Below are 21,860 nucleotides of genomic sequence, written 5' to 3' on the forward strand. Positions count from 1 at the left end.
TTTGATAAGTTAGAAACTTTGTTAAAATAGCAAACAGAGGTTTGACACCATACAGGGCCAGTAACAAGAGGGATTACTTATGAACATCACTTGCAGAAACCCTCCGTTTCAAATACACTGGTTGGTTGCCGTCTCTGTGGTATCACCCATACTCTGATACTACAGTATGACAGACAAGAATTAAGTTCTGACAACAAACCCACAACTTTTAATCCCAATCCTCCAAGCCCAAGAAAACAAAAATTGATTCTGACAACAAACCAGCAACTTTTAATTCCGAACCTCCAAGCCCAAGAAAACAAAATTTGATTAGGATAGCTGAAAACCATGATAATTGCCAGACAAACAAATTTGACCAGTGCTCAGATAATGATAACAAGGAAATAACTAAATGTCAAGCACTCAAGTATAAGTTTTACAACAAACCTTCAACTTGTCAAAACAAGTGGCAATTCTTTGTTTTGTTTTCCGCTGTTTTTGTACCCAACTTTGCTCAACTAGGAGTTTCTTTTTCTGCTGCTCCATAAGCCATTTCATTGACATGGTGTATTTTGGAGAGGGTGGTGAATCAGTAGATACTGACCTATCTTCCTCTTCTTGTTCTGCAGTAAACAAGATACCATTATTTAGCATGTCATCAATAGGAACTGGTTTGTCTTGTTTAGAGGCATGGTTCTTACCCTGGGATACACGTTTTGACATCACATTAGCATCCTTCATTGGAATTGCGGTGTGATGATCATTGACAACTCCCAAAATAGGTTTCCATTGCTCTTTCAATGTAAAAGAAGACAACTGACTATCCGCATGTTGATTCCCTGGACCACTGCTGTTACTGAGGTTTTGAAACTGACCAGGATTACTATCTTTTCTTTCTGGCACCAACTCACGCTGAAGAGAAGAGGCCAGCATGGGACCCCTAGAAACCTCACTATGACCACCAATTCCAGTCCAGCTTCTGCCCATTACAGAAGACGCTTGGTTAGCCCTTCCAACTTGCAGATGGCCATTCTCGACATCTTCAGCAGGAATACTAACAGCTAATGCACCCCTTGTATTTAAAGAACCAGGCTGCTGTGGGACCATGGTTAAACATGCCTGTGAAGCTGCTATTTCCTGAGTCTGCGTTTCAGCCTCATGTTTTCTTGCAGCTAGAAGATGTTTATTTTCTTCTGCAAGTACAGAAATGTCTGAAGTTAGGCTGTTTTTGTCCTCAGTCATTTTTAGGCTCTCGGCTTCTCTTGGGAAGGTGTCAGCCTCCATGAATCTTCCAGTAGATGAGGCAACTGGAGGGAGTATATCAGTTTCCCTCACAGTGTTTGGTCTTCCGAATGGCATCATGACATCAGGGCTGCCACTAGGCTCATTCGAAGACTGCGCTTTTCCTTTATGGTCACTCAGCTCTTTCCGAGGTCCATCTGTATTGCCACCTGATTTTTTCCAAGTTAATGAATGGAGACCAATCAAGAAAAATTACTAAATATAAGTTACCTTCTTTAGGAAAGATGTTTCCAAGTGCAATTTCAAGATGTAGTTTCTTCGGCAACAAACCATTTCTGCACATAGAAAACCACTGCTTATAACAACCTGACTTGAGAAACATACTGAAAAAGCAACAGCAGATGCTAAATAAGTGATACCAACCTGAATGCTAAAAAGACAAGGCACTGGGCTCTAAGCTGTTTCAACTGTTGTTCCTTGAAAGGCATGCCAGAAGCCGTGGGAGCATGGGGAAATGGGGCTTTTCCTGTATCTCTAGGAGCCGCACTCCTAAGCATACTCATTTCTGAAACATTACTTTGCCTGCCACTCTATTGGGAAAAAAACTCATGTTATGCTGGCAAGTTGATAAATACACAAGGTTTTAAATGGCAGAGTTGGAGATGACGCATGCGTAACAAATTTTAAACATGACCTAAATCAATAAGATCACAACAACAAAAAAAAAAAAAACAAATACAATGAAAAGAGTGAGCCTACTAGGAAATAAACATACACAAAACTCAATAGAAACATAAAAAATAAATATGCACTAGATTGACTTGTTTACACCAACATATGTTGAGCAAGAAGACATCAAACGAGATTGACCTGCTTCTAGTTGGCTAGTTGGAAAATGATGTCTTTGTCTAAGGGTGGTAGGTTAAACCTTATCAAAAGTATTCTACCCAACTTACCTACAAATTTCATGTCCTCTTTCCTCTCCCCACGAGTGTTGCAAACCACATTGAGAAGCTTCAATGTGATTTCTTATAGGGTGGGCTAGACGAAGAGTTCAAATATCACCTGATGGGTTGGTCCAAGGTTTGTACACCAATCTTTGAGGGAGGGTTAAGGGTTAGGAACTTGTTGAGGTTCAATCGTGCTCTCTTAGGTAAATGGCGATGGCGCTATGGGCTTGAGAGAGACGCTTTGTAAAGAGTGGTGGTGGACTCTAAGTTTGGTAGTTCTTGGGGAGGGTGGTGCTCTAATGAGCCTATTGGGGGTATGGGGTGCGTTTATGGAAGAATATTAGGAGGTGTTTGAGGATGTTTTGTAGTCACACCAGATTTAAGGTGGGAGATGGTTCCAAGATTAGGTTTTGGCATGATCTTTGGTGTGGAGATATGGCCCTTAAGGAAGCCTTTCTAGTTTTATTTGGTATTAAATGAGCAAAAAGCGCTTCTATTGTGGCTCACATGGAGTTTTCTGGAGGTGCTATTCAGTGAAACGTAAGCTTTGCTAGAGCAACTCATGATTGCGAGGTAGATGTATTTGCCTCATTCCTCAAGATGTTGTATTAGTGAGAATGAGAAGGGAAGGGGATGACAAGTTGTAGGGGACGCCCTCCAAAAGAGGGTTGTTTGGTGTCAATTCCTTCAATAGTATCATAGGTTGTAATGATGGTTCTTGTTTTCCTTGAAAGAGTGTTTGGCGGACTAAGGTCCCACTGAGGGTGGTCTTTTTTGTTTGGTCGGCGGCCCTAGGGAAGATCCTTACCATGGACAATCTCCAAAAGATGTGTGCCATTGTGGTTGATAGGTGTTATATGTGTAAAAGGAATGGGGTGTTTGTAGACCATCTTCTTCTTCATTGTGAAGTTGCTTGTGCTATTTAGAATGTTTTCTTCAGTTGTTTCAGGTTATCTTGGGTTATTCCTAGACAAGTAGTCGACTAGTTTGCTTGTTGGTGGATTGCCGACAGCACTCAAAATTCTGCTATGTAGAAGATAGTGCATTTGTACCTCTTGTGATGTCTATGGAGGAAAATGAATGATAAAAGTTTTTAGGACCGTGAGAGGACTTTAGAGAAAATTATATCTTTATTTTTCAACACCATATATCTTTGGATAGTTGCTTTTGTTTCATTATTTTCTTGTTCTCTTTACTCCTACTAGTTAAGTGGCTTCTATTGTGTACTCCTTGTGTAATTGGGGTGCCTTACACTTTTAACGATATCTCGATTACTTATCAAAACAAAATATTCTCAAAACTAGTACTTTTTGGATGAGATCTCCCTCTTCCGCATATTTTTTTTAGTTTACCTCCTCCTCCCATCCTAAAATGAGTGCCTTCATTTGAAACAGCACAAAATATTCTCAAAACTAGTACTTTTTACTCTTACCCATTCAAAAATATACCAATGAGTCTCTTGGTATATTTTTGAATGGGTAAGGGTAACAAGGGAAAATGAAGATAATAATTTTCTTGACTTTTTGAAAGTGGACATTTATTTTTAGATATCTAAATAGGAAAATAAGATACTCATTTTGGGATGTAGCACAAATTACAGGTCTGATATAGCAGCACACTCTTAATTTATCCGAGACACAGGAAGTAATGATTATGAATAGAAAGTACCTGAACAACCTTGTTTGCATCAGCTAACATGTTTGAACTTCCTCCTTCATGCTCCAAAGAACCACTGAATCGCATTGGACTTGAAAATCCTGATTCTACTACTGGATAAGAATTAGAAGCAATGGCCATCCCTCCCTGAACCTTGCCAAAAGCACCTAAAAATTCCAGAAATACCCCATTGAGATATCATTATCAGATCCAGGACATCTTTAGACTCAAATATTGAGATTCTTTATAAGCAATGTTCAATGTCCAACATTTAGGGAAAAAATCAAAAGAAAAGATTTATTCCAGAATAATAAATTTTTGGCATAAGTTAATCAGGGCCAACACTAAAGCGCAATCCAAAAATAAGAAATCTCATCAAAAATAAACTCTTTACCCACATGGCTCTAGCTCTAAAGTTAGTTACACCAACTTGGACCCCGGTTAAATTTGAAACATTTCCGGATTTTCAAGCCCCAAAACTCAGGTCTATAATTTTCCAACAATTTTAAATCCATAACTTAAAACATTTTTCAGATCCTTACTTGATCCAAGAGATGGAGCTGTTGAGTGCTGCGCCGGAATCTCTGCCATCATATTACCAGAAACAACATTAGAAGAAAACCTGGGAACTTGAGATTTTTCAAATGGTACGCCTGTTTTATTTTGATTCCATCCACCCCTGATATCATGGGAAGGTAAGGAACCCCCTTGCTGTTGTCCGGAAGCAGAAGAAACTTCCACTTCTTCGGGGTATTTTGGATTTGGAGCGCGCAACATTGAATTGCTAATGTTTGCCGAATCCAACTGCTTCTCTATCATATGTTGACCCTCTTGCTTGGTTCTAAGCATTGGTCTCATGCTACCAGACAAAGATGCAAAATGTTCCATTTGACCACTACTTGGAACCATGTTAAAATTGGTACGCTCACCTCCTTTAACTGGAAGACTTGCCAACGGTTCAACCTTGTTCATCTTCCCCTTCCTTGGATTAACTACAGCGTTTCGAGGATCAAGTTGCTGAGTGTTGTCATGCTGTTCCACTGGTAATGATGTATCTCCCCTCTTTCTCTTTGCGGTGGCTTTTTTACCATCCCTTTGCTGCCTTTCTTGTGATTGTGAGTTGGCAGATCTAGAGTCCAAACTAGATGGACTTTCATGATCAAAAGACTGACTACTCCTATGAGCTACAGATCCTTGATAATAATCATGCCCTGAACTGCTTTGGCCAACAGGCGGCCTGTTTGAAGCATATGGGTCAACTTTAGACACCTCACTGTCAGCCAAGCCCACTTTTGAATCTTTTGCAACCCCACCTGCATGTGAAGACCCTGTATACAAATGTTCCCATATCTTAAAGAATAATCCAAAATGGCACAATTAAGCAATTTTCAACATCAATCCCAGTTTGACTAAGAGCAGTTTACCTGGAAACTGAGCAGATGCTGAATCACCTATTTGGTTACCACCAGTCAAAGGAAGGCGTGATAACTTCAAAGCTTCAATATCAAGGCCATGTTGGTTGATAACAGTCTCCATCGCCCTGTGAAAAAAGAAGTTAGAATAAATAAAATGAACTACATTGACGAGTCAACCAATATAAATCAAGCACTTAGGTTAACAAGTTGCAATCTCCACCTGATACCTTAGAGATGCCAAAACAGAGAATACCAGAGTTAAGAGGGACTATCACACAAGCAATAAAAGGAAGACGTTAAGCATTAAGAGCAACTAATTTAAGGGTATCTAAAAAAAACTTAAATCAAGTTTGTGGGTTCTATGTTAGATTAGAAAGCCCCATATGTGCCATCATTATCCTCCTACCAAACAGTGCTTTTTGTGTATGATCCAGCAAGACTAAACTAATAAAGTAAATTAAACATGTTCAGGTGGGAAAAAGTCTCCTGCTTCAGGCATATTTCTGCTTAAGCTCGTTATGAAACACAGTAGCACTTTTTAACTGTGAAGCAGCAGAACAGACTAAATTCCATTTAGGAAAATAGGTTGGCCTTAAAAAATAATCATCATCTTCCTCCAAACCTCACAAAGTTATTTGGGCAATCTAATTCTAAATAGATTTCAGTTTCCACTGCACACATGTCGGTGCCATTTAATGCCTCAACGTCAGAATGGGAGGATGATGATAGTTAAGACGGCATTGCACAGCGGCACCACTGAATCAGGCCGGCCATCCTTTTATGTCACCATATAAGTAAAGCACACAAGAAGCATGCATCCCTATCAATTTCAATCAACATTAAATACTTCAGTTCACTATCTGAATTACCAAGATTTACTCAATCCACCTACTTTATAGAGGACAAGAAGAATGGCAGCAGTCAATAATTCTCTCGCAGATCAAAATAGGTTTTCTTTCTTTTTAGGCCAACACCGATCAAAATAGCTTAATGGGCTTCCCCTTTACAATTTTTTATGAATCTGAAGAGATTATCCAATTTTTTTACTTATTAAAAAAAAACAAGAAAATGAAACAAACAATTATTCATGAATTGGAACTTTATACCTTGATATTACTTGATATGGCATCGAATGTTCTTTCCCACTTGACTTCATGTGTTGCAATATCTGAAAGACGCAATATAATAAACATAAATACACGTACAATTATGGCATACAAAGTAATGAGAGCAATTAAGAACGTTTATTTAAGAAAAAACTAAACGCACCACATAAAGTTTTGTAGCCAATTTTGCAGGCTCATCTTTAGACTCTTGAATGAGTTTGTGCAGAAACTTTGCTGCCTCCATCTCGACATTTTGTGAAGAGGCCATCTCATTTTAACTATAACGCAATAGGGAAGAAAAAAAAAAAAAAAGATAAGCATATTAGAGTCAAACCATAATTCGCTGGATTATAATGTGAAATCCAAAGCACCCCATCTCATAATTGGTTAGGATATAACTTATATTACAAGAAGTTGTTACATGCTAAAACAATATAGATATGCATTACAGTGAACCGACTGAGTTCAGTTCAGTGTACTAGTTACAAATACACACCTGAACGAACCTAAAACTTACCTGCTAATCACTGTATCACATACTCGAGCAAAATCACTTCTTAACATCATTGATGCATAAAAAAAAAAGGAAGGAAAGCTAATAGAAAAACATTAATTGAAGTTATAAGACCATTAGTATCTTCAGGATATAATACTGAATCCAAAAACAAGAAGCAACAAATTTAACCATAACTCCATAAACCAAATAAACAAATAAAATCACCGCATTCACCATTTTAGGAAAAGGGCATTATCTACAAAACCAATTCCATGAGGTGTAGTAGCGCCAGCACTTCTCTTTTAGTGACAGCTCAAATAGATGGCTTTGTAATTTCAGAATGATTTCCTGCATAGCTTTTTTTCTCCGTTTCTCAGTTGAGATTAAAGCTACCAATTGCATATAAATTCGTTCATTTTCCTCTCTGAAAACATATGCCCTAATTTTCTTTTTCCTGATGAATACCCTAAAAACGACATCTTGCACAGCATTGCATCAATTAATTTATACAGCATACACATACACACATACATACAGCTATAAATCTGCGTCGTCTGCAACCGTTACCAAAACAAAAGGACGCTAATTCAGCTTTACACGGTGATAAGTTCTAGGAAAATTTCTTTCTTCGAGAAAACTTTCCCAGGAAAATGTTTTGACGGGAAACAAACGGGGCCTAAGAAGGTACGATCATCTGGATGGTTACCTTATCGGAGATCCGAGCGGAATTCCCCGGAAACGCTACCGGGAAAGCTGACACGTACAAGGTCAGCTACACAGTGCTTGTGCGATCGTAAACCCTCGCTAAAAAATGGGACGGGAATTGCATAAGATAGTCCGAGTCCCAACACGGTTACACGGGCCAATGGGTCGCACGTGGGAAGATATTTGCTTGAGATGCTTCCCTTCAATTTTATGGAAAGTTGGAAAATACCCTATTTAAGTACTTTTAATCAAACTGAAGTAACGTTAATGTTGGTTGTTCTTAAAAAACGCTTTTAAGGTTTATTGGATAATCTTATATTGATAATTTAAAATTTAGGGATAAATGCAAAATTGATCCATGTGGTTTTCCTAATTTACAAATCACTTCATGTGATTTAAAAAATAATTTATAAGTCCCTAGGGTAGGCCAAAATAACTTTTTACTCCCTAAACTCATTTTCATTTAAATGACTTAACGAAACTGTTACATTGTCACATCATACCCAATAAAAATAAGACATGTTTTATTTTTTATTTATGCTTTTAAAAAATGACAAATTAGCTTTTCTATGTCATTTTGAGGCTCCAGCACACACTCCGCGTCAAATTAAATAAATATAATCCCTCTATTCCTACTGTGCGTCTTCATCCTTATATCCCACAGTGCGTCGATAATCTTCCTCACCGATTCACTTTCCTAAGTTGAAATCGCTGCCAGAGAACCGCCGGAAACGTCACGACGATAAGACGCCTCACTTTCAAGCTTTTTTACTTCCAGTTCTAAGATTTTGGGCATCTTTGATCTTATGGTTACTCTGAGATTTGGGCATCTGCGTTTTTTGGCAGTGCTTTCTACGGAAACAATCTCTCCCTCTTTGTGTGTCTGGTTTTTTTGTTTTTGTTCTATAGCAAGTGCTTTCTGGTTTATGTTAAATAAATGTTAGAAGATAGTGGCTTTAAAAAGCAAATTGTAGGTTCATCTTTTAAAAAGTTATCTCTTTTTTGAGATATGCTTTTAACTCACAGATCAAAGATGCCCAAAATCTTAAAAGCAAAAGTAAAAAAAAAGGTTCGAAGCAACGTGGTTGTTCTTTTTTAAAAGAATAAATAAAAAAGAACACGTGTCTTATTTTTATTGGGTGTAATATGGCAATGTAACGGTTTCCGGTAAGTCATTTAATGGAAAATGAGTTCAGGGGGTAAAATGTTATTTTGGCCTACCCTAGGGACATATAAATTATTTTTTAAACCACAGTGAGTGATTTGTAAATTAGGCCAACCACAGGGACCAATTTTGCATTTATCTCTAAAATTTAATTATTAATTTTAAGGAAAAATTGCACTTTGCCCCCCCCCCCCCCAAAAAAAAGTTAGTAGTGATTTTCAATTCGACCCTTAAAGTTTTAATTTTTGCAACCCACCCACGCAAAATTTCAATTTTTTTCAATTCAGTAATTCCGTCAGTCAAAGCGGCTTTAACTGACGGAACAATGATCACATGAGTCGCACGTGATCACTTTTAATTTTTTTTTTCCTAAAATGCCCCCATCCCTGTTGCAAAATACCCTCCCTACTTATCTCCGGCAAGAAATCAAGAGCCATCTCAAGTCAAAACCTAATTTAAGGGGAAAATAATCAGATCATCAAAAGTTGCACTTTAACATTAACATGGTAGAATCATGAAATGACAAAATCGAAACTTTAAAACCACCAATTAGAGACTTCAATTTCATATCTGAGAATTACATTTAACAAAATATTTGTCAAAACATAGAACTCCCAAAATTGACCACCAAACTGTGAGCTTAAAATTTCAACTCTTCAATAAATCACGAAACAATCATAATCCGATCTAATTGAAGGTCCAAATCCATTTTCCGTTGGGGTCTTAATCAGTTGATTTGATCATCAATTCCAAGAAACTACAATCGGGGAAAAAATCCCCATATTGGGAGTAAAACCTAACCCTAACTACGCTATCCCTTAAATTCCAACCAAATTAAGATCATTCAAGCAAAATGGACATAAAATCTTGTAAAAGCAGTCTCGATTCCATACCGGTTTGGTTCGATTGAGTAAAAACAAAAACGAAAAGGCGAAATCTAAGCAGGTCAAAACAGGTCAAAGATCCACAATTTACAGGCCAGGTTTCGCTGGAATCCAACGAAGGCAAGCCTTTTTGAGCCTCAAATCGGTTAATATTGACTTGATTCTATTCAATCTTCTCAGTTTATTGTTCCCGCAGCTTTCAGAATATTCCGGCAATCCCTTTTTGGTTGTCTAGTCGAAAAGAGGAAGCTTAGGAAAGGAATCGAAAATTCAAGATTTTGTTTAGTGGGTCGGAGTTTATTTTTTCATTTCTATGCATGTATTTTTGTGGGTTTGAAATGGCTATTGGAACATGTCAAGTTTTTCTTTTTCTTTTCTTTCTTTTCTTGGCAACCAAACGAGTATTAGGGTTTGACTTGAGATGGCGTTTGATTTCTCACCAGAGATCAGTAGGGAGGGTATTTTGCAACAAGGATGGGGGCATTTCAAGAAGAAAAAAAAATCAAAAGTGATCACGTGCGTCGCACGTGATCATTATTCTGTCAATCAAAGCGGTTTTGACTGACGAAATGACTGAATTGAAAAAACAATTGGAATTTTGTGGATGTGGATTGTAAAAATTGAAACTTTGAGGGTCAAATTGAAAAACGCTGTCAACTTTGGGGGGTAAAGTGTACCCTAACTTTAAATTAAATAGTTACATTTCACTATTAAATATTTTATCATTGAACAAAAATAATAAATTGTATAGAAATTAATATTGTAAGATTTAAATTATTTAAATTAAAAGTAGTAACTAATGTAAGAATTCAATATATAATTAAATGCTAATTGACAATAAAATTAGCAGCGGAATGAATAATTATATAAATACCTCTAGCCATGCTTTGCTCAAGCTAATTGAAGAACAGCTTCACAGAAACAAATCTGGAAAACAAAAAATATTGAAAGGTTCTTCTGACCTATGCCTACCAGTGAGTGCCAATTAATGGAATACACAGACATTATTTATAGGTAGGTTAGGGGACCCTCAATTAAAGCTGCTACCTTAATTATTCCTCTCATCAAGGAATAAAAATCAAATCAATACAGCTAATTGATTCCACAAAAATAAAATCATTAATAAAATCAAATACTTGTTCCACAAGAATTAAATCAGTGATTTAATTCAGAATATTTGATTGGAATCAAATACTTGTTCCACAAGAATTAAATCAGTAATTTAATTCATAATATTTGATTTATACAATAAGCTTTAATTTGAATAAATTATTGAACACCGTAATTTTATAATTACAATAATATATGTGACATAAGGAACATACTTTAAATGGAATTTCTTACATTCTCCCACTTGGCCCTTATGACACATAAATTCCTTATGGTGTTCAATTCTATGATATGGCCAATAATTTATTTATTCCAACCATTCATGGAATCCTCCCACTCATTCAAGGAATACCACACACGAATCATGGCGGTAAAGCTTTTATATTGTAAGCCATCTCTTCCATGTATCACGATGTGCAATACCTCCCTAAATGAGTACTTTATAGATAATGTACTTTATGAATGAACTTCCTATAAGTCATTCGGGTCCAACTTTAATTTTATCCCCACGGATAAGAATAATATATATATGCGCACAAAAATCTTTATAACATAACCTTTATGTCTATAGACCAATTAAAGAGAAACTAAGCACAAATGAATTAATGAATCTCATATATTCCACATGACTTTATACTTTCTTTACCGGTAAACCTTTAGTCATGGGATCTGCAATCATTAATTCAATACTTATATGCTCAATAGACACTTTTTTGTCACTTAATGTTCTCTTTCATAGTGATACTTTATGTCAATATACATACTTCTGCTTCTACTCAGTTTATTCTTAGAAAAGATAACTGTAGCAGAATTAACTCAGAAGATCTTTATGGGTCTAATTACAAAATCGACAATCTTGAGACCTTTAACAAAAATGTCTCAACCATAATGCCTGTGTAATTAATTCACAGCATGTAATGACTTTTGCTTTCATGGTAGATGTAGCAACTGTAGTTTGCTTACTGCATCTTCGGTACATATATACTGAAGTTGATTCTCTACAATCTACACATTTGGCAAAAATCAAACCTGAATAAACACCACCAAATGGTAAGTGTATCTTTAGGTTAAACTGTAGTTCTTAGTTCATTGCATATTCCACAATACTATATTGACCCAATAGTCCGACTACTATTTTAATGTCAAGTCTAATGTAGATCTGTGCACACATATGAAATATTTTTCACCTGCCTTTGTTCTAATACATTTTTGGGATATTATCCCCCTTAATAATAGGTGCTACTGAAGATTCATAGTTCTTCATTCTGAATCTCTCCTAAAACTTTAGTGAAAGGAACTTTATGTAGCAAACCTAAATTAGTGCTTGCAAGCAAAATATTATCTATATATAGGACTAAAAGAAATGTAACTTTACTCCCATTGACCTTAAGGTATATACAATGATTAACAAGGTTCTCAATAAAACCATGTGAGGCAATAACCTTGTAAAAATTATATATACCAATAGTGAGAGGCCAATCTTAGTCCATAAATAGATATCCTTAATGTGCAAGCTTTCTGACTGTTATCAATAAAACCTTTAAGTTGTCTTATGTACACCTCCTCCTTAAGATCCTCATTTAGGAAAATTGTTTTTCACATCCTTTTGATATAGCTCTAAACCAAAATGAGCTACTCATACCATGATAATCAATGCCTTCCTTTTGAGTAAGATCATTGACTACAAGTCTAGCTTTATATTATTCAACATTACTTGGAAGCATCCTTTTAGGTTTTGTAAACCCATTTGCAGCCTATGGCTACAACTCCCTTTGGTAAGTCAACAAGATTGCAGACTTGAATTTTAGCCAATGATTTCATTTCCTCCTTTATGGCATTGAAACACAATGTGAAGTTATCTTCGCCAAAAATGATGTGAAAACAATTTTTGGATCGTCCTTAGGTCTGACATAAAAATCAGACTTCTAGAAGTATACAACATAATCACTAGGATTGTTGGTCACCTTATTCTAGAGAATCTTCTTAATCCTACTTCAATTACTTTTGACAAAGTCTGAGTAGGTTCATTATGAGCTTGTTCCTTATGAGTTGACCGTTCTGAAACCGATTGTGGTTCAGGATAATCAATTTGATTTTCCTTAAGCACAATCAAACACCCTTCATGTGAAGAGTTTCAGTCAACTCTTGTGCTTCCTCTAATTCAATCCCTTGAGGATAAGCACTCCCACCAAGTTCAGCGTCCTCTAGAAATTTTGAATATCTAGACTCAACAATTCTAAGATTAAATGAAGAACAGTAAAGCCTAAACCCCTTGGAGTTTACTGTATAACCTATAAAATTTCGCTAGTTGTCCTTGAATCTAATTACCTTAGGTGTGGATTTTAAATCCTCACTATAGCAGGACAACCCCATATGTGTAAACAATTTGAACTTGGTTCCATTCATTCCTTAATTTAGGTGTCTTATGGACAACTCTGAATGGAACCCAGTTAAATGTATACACAGCGGTTTTCAAGGCTTTACTCCATTAGGAGAATAGAACATTACCTTTCATGTCCCCTTTTCGTGTAACTACCATAATACTATCTGCCTCTATCAGATCTTACGATCTTGACTTTTGTTTTGTTCTGTTTCTCTACTTCTACCTTATAGGTACTGAAAGCATTTAATGCCCAAACCTTATGATTTAGAAGATAGCGATACATAAACCTTATATGGTTATTACCGAAAGAGATAGGATATCTCTAACCATTTAGGCAAGAAGTATGGAAAAGGTTACACTTATACATGATCTCAAAAATTTCAAAAATCCTTTTGTTGGCACCTTTAGTGGTATAGTTGGTCTGCTTTTCCTTAATGCAGTCCACATAAATACCAAAAATAGTAAATTTCAAGAGTCGTAAAAACTATATCATTTATCGACATTTTATTCTTTATAGAGATATATTCCAATCTCCAATGCCATAACATAGAGGATTTTCTCATTCATAAGACTCTGCTTTATGTCAACATTTATATGTAGGGATTAATTTTCCAAAAATTGGGATCTAGATCAATTTTAAATAGACCATTAATTGAATATTCCACCCAAAAGTTTTAACAATATTCAAACTTGATTTTAACAAACTAAAATAGAAATTAAATTTCTAAAAGAATTGTGGTATATATAAAAACATTATTAAGGTCAAAATAATGTAATTGAATTTTTTTAAAAAAAAATTAATCTATAGATCCCAACAACCTCCAATTGTAAACAAGTATTATTTAGAAAACCCTACATTATGTTGACAACGTGGACCGCTAAACCAAATTCAATCCACATAGTCCTTAGGAGAGTCAATAAAAGAGATTCATGACACACTAGGTGTATGAGATTACCTTTATTTCAAGTCATTTATGATACTTTAAGCAATCATTCTTTATATGCCCATAATTTTCCTTAGTGTAAGAGAAACAAGTATCTTAATTGCCATAACACTTTGTTGGCACCTTGTTCTCATTCATCAACTATTGGACATGATTGGCTATAACGGTATTTCCCATAACATGAGTAACTTTCTGGATTCTCATGTCTTAATCTCTCATCTTCTTGAACACACATGATCAGAAGTTTCTCAATTGATTAGTTATCCTTATGTGTGCCACAAGATATTTGAAAAAAATATCATATTTAGATGAGAGAATTTAAAATAAAATTGACCATAATGACTCAAAAAACTCAACCTTTAGGAACTTTATAATGAGCTGTTATATCCTTCATTTCCATAATGTGCTCAAGCACATTTTGAAACTGTAAAAGGTTTTACTTTAAAGCTTTTCTGTAACGCCCAAGATAATTATTAAGTTTGTTATTAATAATTTCATAGTAATCTAAATTAATTAATGAGATAAAACATGAGATGATTTAGAATAATAGATATAATAAAATGAGATTAACGGTATTAGGATAATAATTCATAGTGTGGTAAATAATTATATGTATGGGTAAATTGTAGTTGAAATAAATAGTAGGGGTAAATCTTGCAATTCTAAATAATTGGGGCATTAAAATAGAAATAGAATCTAATCCTATGCCACATGTCAAATTTTCATTAGCCATTGGAGATACCTTATCTCCTTAGTTTTAAAAGAAAAATGCAAAAAAATAATAATAATACAAGTTTTTTAGTGGGCCCCCTGCAGCAGCCCACTTTTCCCCCCATCCTTTCTTTCTTTCCTCCTTTATTTCTTTCTCCCTCACCCCTCATTCACGCACACACACAGCAGCCCCCCTTTTTCCCATTTTCCCTCACTCTTTCTCCTTCCACAAACCCACACACATGGCCTAGATTGGGAGAGAAAGAGCTGCAGGTTGAGAGAGAGAGAGAGAGAGAGAGAGAGGGGTACTGCTGGCTGGGAGAAAGAAAGAGAAAGAAGAAGGAGAAGAAGAAAGAAGAAAAAAGAAAAGAAAAGGAAAGTGACGAATTTGAAGGGGGTTTCGGCTAGGGGTGCTTGAGAGGTAAAATCTTTAATCTTTCCTTGTAATTTTCATGTTACCCATGAGATTAGAAGTTAGAAATTGTGTGGATTTGTGAGGCTTTGATTTGGGTCCGAAAATTAGGGTTCTTGAGAGGAATTTTGGGGATTTTGTTATATTGTTAAAATCTTTAGTTTCTCTTTAAGGTTTTGTTCTACCCATTGGATTCCAAGCTTGAAATCACAATGATTTGGAGGATTTTTAATTAGGCTCGAAAATTGGAGAAATTTGATAAGAAAACCTAATTCATAAAATTAATGTGGGGCTTGTATGTGTAGTAGATTGCTATGCATTATTCAAGTTTTGGGTTATTTAATTTATGGGTTGAAACTCTAATTTTACTTATTGGTAAAATATGGGCATAAACCCTAATTTTATATGGATTGTATTAATTTGGGGCTTTAGGTATGTGAACACTAAGAATGTTGTTTGAATGGGTTAATTATATTTAAAGTGTTAATTAATCCTAGATTTTCGTGGGTTCCATGGAAATTGATAATTATAGGGTTAAGTGTAATGCTTAACCTAGAGTGTATGTATATGCCTCAAGATTTAGTGATTTAACATATTACGATGTAGAATCATAGTTCAATGTAACTAAGTTATTAGATAATTAATGCATTAGCGTATATATATGTATTAAATGTAAGTAAAGGATTTTAAGGGCTTTAGTTGAATAGATTTGGATGACCTATAGAATGTGATACTTGTGGTGCTCAAGTATCTTTATATAGAGTATGAGTTGTTAAACTAAGAATAGAGCTTAATTATGTGTTTATGTTGTAAATGCTTATGTGTATCATGGTTGAGTCAAGAGTTCACTGGAGGGTACTCAACTAAATAAGGTAAGTATTTTACTTACTGGGCAAAAGATACTATATTTTAAGGTTTAAAATGTGTTTTGTGATGCATTTGCCAATTTAATGATGTTTCATGAAATATTTGATGAAAGGTTTCTATGAGTTTTTATAAGCTTATGAGATAAAATGATGTTTATGCCATGAGTATGATTCTATGAAATGATTCATAAAATAGTATATGAGCATTTATAGCATAAGCATGAGCATGGATGATATACAGGAGATGATGTTATATTATGTATATATATGCACGACGGATGATATGAAGGAGATGATGTTATATTATGTATATATGCATAGTAGATGTTATGAGGAGATGATATTATGTTATGTATATATGCATGGCGAATGTTATGAGGAGATGATGGTATGTTATGTATATATGCATGACGGATGATATGAAGGAGATGATGTTATGTTATGTATATATGCATGGCGGATGTTATGAGGAGATGATGTTATGTTATGTATATATGCATGGCGAATGTTATGAGGAGATGATGTTATGTTATGTATATATGCATGGCGGATGTTATGAGGAGATGATGTTATGTTATGTATATATGGATGGCGGATGTTATGAGGAGATGATGTTATATATGTATGGATGATATGAAAAGATGATGTTGCATGAGCATGCATAGCATATGGTTTTATGATAATGATGACTATCGATATGTTTTATTGTTAAGCTAATTAAATTGTAAGTATATTTTCAAATGATGGTTATTTGGAAAGCCTAGTAATTTCTATACTACCGAGCGTCTCTATTTCATGGGGACGGCGGGCTCACAAATCCGCCTGCATCATGGGTGGTGGTGATTCCCGTGGTGCAGGCAATGTGGTTAATGTTGATGCAGGTGCGGGGATTATTGAGGATGACCCAATAGTTATGTATTTGGGTTACTACAACGTTTGAAGCATAGTTGCATCAAATGTTATTTTGTCGGACTGGATAATAGCCCCCTTTTTGTAGAGCTTACATGTATATGCTTAGACTTTGTTATTTTGTATATGGCTTGTGTCGCATGTAACACTTTTGTACAGCCATTCTTTTGTATGTAAGCCTTAATCACTTAGATGTATTAATCAGCTATGATGTGTTATATTATATCTTAAGTTATTTATATTCTGCTGCAAGTATATAAACTCTGATGAATTATTAATGTTGCATATAGCTTTGTGTGGTATATGATATTGTCAAACAAGTTAATGCACGGGTTCATGGCATACTACGGTATCGCTATGCCACTGTGACAATCTGCATTGTGGGTATGTTTAAAAAAAAAAAAATATAGTCTCGTTTCAATTAAGCGGGTCGTCACATTTTCTATTAGGGTGCAAGCCAAAGCCTTATTGGAACTCACTAAATGTTCCTCAATGACCTTTCTTTGGCCCTAAAACATTAAGGAATAAAACCCTAATGCTTTCCTTGATATGAGATTTCATGAACGTTGAAACTTAAGCGATTTAAATCACTACAATCGTTCATGTTTAATAATCTCATGTGGCGTACTTGATTCCGTGGGAGAAGGTGATTCGTCCACACGAAACGCCAATTCAGTCTCCAAACACCCCAAAGTGAAAAGCACATTTTTCTTTTCAGTCAGGAAAAAATTACCACTAGGAATTATTGGAACATAAAATACTAATAATTAAAGCAGTAGGAATACATCCAGTAACTAAGAAAAATTATATACTTTAATGCTATGAAATAACCTTATTTAAATTAACCAATGTTAATTTAATAATAAATTTCAACCTACCTGTGGGCAAAGGTGCATCACGCATGAAATTTACTCTTTATTAATAAGACTAATAAATTTAGCATTAATAAATAAAATTTTCCGTACCTGTGGGCCTAAGAGAAATTTTATTTTCAATGTTAAATTTACTATCTTATTCTAATTAACTCATAAAAAATAAAAACATCCCTATGGGGATTGATAAATTAAATTTATGAATTAATTACAACACGATGTTAATTTTCTCTATGAAGTTCATATATATAATCTTGATGCAATTATCATCATAAAATCAGGATGTTGTGGCTCTCCCAAAAATTATTATGACAATTACGACTTCATTAACATCGAATTTATTTAAATTAACCAATGCTAATTTAATAGTAAATTTCAACCTACCTGTGGGCAAATGTTGCAACACGCATGAAATTTACTCTTTAATAGGACTAATAAATTTAACATTAATAAATAAAATTCTCCGTAACTGTGGGCCTAAGAGAAATTTTATTTTTAAAGTTAAATTTATTATCTTATTCTAATTAAGTCATAAAAATAATAACGTTCATGTGTGAATTAGTAATTAAATTTATGAATTAATTACAACAGGATGTTAATTTTCTTTATGAAGTTCACATATATGATCTTGATGCAATTATCATTATAAAATCGGGATGTTGTGGCTCTCCCAAAATTATTATGATAATCACGACTTCATTAACATCCAATAACTGTATAGATGCCAAAACTAAAGTTCCCAAGAGTAAAAGACAAAACCAACAAATTTTTCCAAAGTACAACCGGACAATGTCCAAGATAAGTGAGGGGGCGCACAACGGCACACTTAAGTCCCAAGATTTGCCTTGCCAGAGCTTTCCGATTGCAATTTTGGATAGTACCATAAACATTCACCAACACATGAGGCTTAGTTAATTATTCTCAGGTCCAGACATCAAACAATTTATATTTAAACAATTAAAATAATAAATATATCATTCAGTTCATGTATTAAAGAAACAATAATTTAATACTGAACAATTTAAATCATAAGATACATAACACTGTAACATTAAAGCACCATAAACTGAATAGCCTAATGGTCTTGAAGTGACCTCAGACCCTTTATCCCTCAAGAACCCAAGTTTTAAACCCACAGTGGCCCAAACCGTTTTCCCCCGTTTTTGTTTTTTTGTTTTTTTTTTTTTGTTTTTAAATCCGAATGAGCTATTGTATTGGGTCTTTCTTTATTGGGTTGGGCCACTTTATTGGGTTGCGGGTCAGCCCACTTAATGACCCAGCTCCTTTTTTTTTTTTATATATATATATATATATATATTTTTTATTTTTATAACTGGATCGGGCTTGGGTTAAAATAAGCCCATACCCAATAGCCCAAAACACTAGACCCGGTTCCATATGGGTTTGAAAAAACCCTACCCGGATCATCATGTTCTCCAACTCGAAAAATACCCAATCCCTAGTGCCGTCGCCCCTTCCCCTTCCCCTTCCCCATTCGCCGGCCACCGGCGCCACTTCCTTAATGCGCCGGCCACACAGAGCCGCCGCCCAACGGTAAACGGCCACTGTCCCTGGCAAGGGGCCGCTGCACCATTTATGCGGCCAAAACCTCTGCAGGTGGGGGGGGGGGGGGAAGACCGGCGCTGCAGTTGGGGAAAGCCGGTGCAGATCCGTGGTGTCAGCCTGGAGCGGCATCCTTACGAACGCTGGGCCGGAAACGTCTGCCCACCGCCGTTCTTCATGGGCGGCCCCCTGTGATGGGCCGCTCCTCACTGCATGCGGCAGAACGCCACCGACGGCAGGGGAAAAAACGTTCTAGCCAGGATGCCTAGACACCGAAGCTTGCCGAAGGCCAGAGATTTGGCCGCCACTCCATCTACCCAACCACGGCTCAAGGTTGGTTCACGGTGCAGTTTGGCGTGGGTTTCGTATCGGGTTAGCTTCTCTAGAACTCTCGTCACAAAAGACATTGGTTTAGTCCAAAACAGAACATGTATGAAACAATTCAGATATAAAACACTAGACAGTGTTAGAATTGCTGCCTTGTTTTAACCGTATGTATGTTCATAATATAAATTAACATAAAATAAAATAAAACTAAACCATTTTCATAATAACCAACATTAACTTAATGCTGAGCAAATATAGCCTAGAGAAGGCTCTGATACCACATGTAAGAATTCAATATATAATTAAATGCTAATTGACAATAAAATTAGCAGCGGAATGAATAATTATATAAATATCTCTAGCCATGCTTTGCTCAAGCTAATTGAAGAACAGCTTCACATAAACAAATCTGGAAAACAAAAAATATTGAGAGGTTCTTCTGACCTATGCCTAGCAGTGAGTGCCAATTGATAGAATACACATGCCTTATTTATAGGTAGGTCAGGGGACCCTCAATTAAAGCTGTTACCTTAATTATTCCTCCCATCAAGGAATAAAAATCAAATCAATACAGCTAATTGATTCCACAAAAATAAAATCATTAATAAAATCAAATACTTGTTCCACAAGAATTAAATCAGTGATTTAATTCAGAATATTTGATTGAAATAAAATACTTGTTCCACAAGAATTAAATCAGTAATTTAATTCAGAATATTTGATTTACACAATAAGTTTTAATTAGAATAAATTATTGAACATCGTAATTTTATAATTACAATAATATATGTGACATAAGGAACATACTTTAAAGGGTATTTCTTACAACTAATACTTTAAGAACACTATGATAGAATTATCCTTAAACATTTATAGGATTCTAATAATTTTTTAAAAAAGTTTCTTCCAATTATTTTGCTTAAGTTTTGATGTATAGTAAAAAGATGGTCTATAAACCTTGTTTGCAACATATTGTTATTTATATTCTATACTAAAAGATCTAGGAGAAATGTACTTTATATATTTATTAATAATAAGAACCTGATTTCAATAATAATAATAATAATAATAATGAGAACCTGTTTTCCTAAACTTTTTGGGTAATTATTTGGGTAATTATTTGGGAAAATTACACTTTACTCCTCAGAGTTGACAGCGTTTTTCAATTCAATCTCCAAAGTTTCAATTTTTGTAATTCACCCCCAAAGTTCCAATTTTTTTCAATTCAGCCATTCTGCCAGTAAAAGCAATTTTGATTGACGAAACAATGATCACGTGCGTTGCACATGATCACTGTTGACCTTTTTGTACCCAAAATACCCCATCAACCCACCTGACCCACGCCCAATCTGGTCTACCTAGACTTGATGGGCAACAATTTCTCCGGAGCTATCCCTGATACATTTGGCCAATTTCAGAAACTTGAGGTTCTCTCACTGTTTTACAATCTCTTGGACGGGACAATTCCGGCATTTCTAGGAAACATTTCCACCCTCAAGGTGCTTAACCTATCTTACAATCTGTTTTTTCTAGGTGGGATTCCACCGGAGCTCGGAAAACTTGACGAATCTCGAGGTGTCGTGGCTCACAGACTGTAACTTGGTGGGGGAGATTCCTGACTCGCTGGGTCAGCTTAAGAAGCTCAAGCATTGGACCTGGCGATGAACGAGTTGCATGGTTCAATTTCGAGGTCGCTCACCTGGTTTACTAGTGTTGTCAAGTTACCCAGAAATCACCAGCGAGTTACCCAGAAATCTCGGCATATTGGGTTAACTTGGGCGATGAAGATGGATGTGATGTTAATATGGAGTCTTTACAGTCAAAGCTTGTTTTGTTTCATGTCAATATCCGATTCTTTAGAATGTGGAATTTTTTTCCCTTTGTTTGGTTTGGGTTTCACCACTATTACTGGATATGGTTGATCGTAGAATACTTTAGAGCATGCAGTTGGATGATCAAACAGAAACGTGTTCTCTTTGAGTTAGAGGATGACTCAGTCTGTAATTTGATATATCCCGTTCTTTAGAAGGTGCATACGGACCTGTCCTGTTTTGGCTTTTGCCCTCCTTTGTTTGGAGCTCGAAAGGGGAAAGGAAAAATTACAGTTTACCCCCCTAAAGTTCATAGCGTTTTTCAATTCGAACACCAAAGTTTCAATTTTTGCA

General features: G+C 35.5%; 1 protein-coding gene and 1 long non-coding RNA gene across 2 annotated transcripts in view; one reads left to right on the forward strand and one right to left on the reverse strand.

Annotated features, from left to right (window-relative positions):
* The window catches only part of LOC132177366 (chromatin structure-remodeling complex protein SYD), a 51,651-nt gene extending 43,988 nt beyond the window's left edge, over positions 1 to 7,663 (reverse strand). The window contains exons 1-10 of the mRNA XM_059589650.1: positions 7,551 to 7,663; positions 6,512 to 6,626; positions 6,349 to 6,410; positions 5,252 to 5,367; positions 4,370 to 5,155; positions 3,840 to 3,994; positions 1,645 to 1,811; positions 1,492 to 1,556; positions 681 to 1,430; positions 427 to 602 (exon numbers count right to left, since the gene is read on the reverse strand). Coding sequence (XP_059445633.1) covers positions 427 to 602; positions 681 to 1,430; positions 1,492 to 1,556; positions 1,645 to 1,811; positions 3,840 to 3,994; positions 4,370 to 5,155; positions 5,252 to 5,367; positions 6,349 to 6,410; positions 6,512 to 6,616 — 2,382 coding nt within the window. The 5' untranslated portion in view covers positions 6,617 to 6,626; positions 7,551 to 7,663. The remainder of the gene's footprint in view (positions 1 to 426; positions 603 to 680; positions 1,431 to 1,491; positions 1,557 to 1,644; positions 1,812 to 3,839; positions 3,995 to 4,369; positions 5,156 to 5,251; positions 5,368 to 6,348; positions 6,411 to 6,511; positions 6,627 to 7,550) is intronic.
* Positions 7,664 to 14,923: 7,260 nt separating this feature from the next.
* On the forward strand, positions 14,924 to 17,149 carry LOC132167687 (uncharacterized). Its single transcript, XR_009438705.1, has 2 exons — positions 14,924 to 15,167; positions 16,882 to 17,149. It is a non-coding gene; the product is annotated as an uncharacterized LOC132167687 (long non-coding RNA).
* Positions 17,150 to 21,860: the final 4,711 nt, after the last annotated feature.

Source organism: Corylus avellana, chromosome ca1 (genome assembly GCF_901000735.1).
Source record: "Corylus avellana chromosome ca1, CavTom2PMs-1.0".
NCBI classification, from domain to species: Eukaryota; Viridiplantae; Streptophyta; class Magnoliopsida; order Fagales; family Betulaceae; genus Corylus; species Corylus avellana.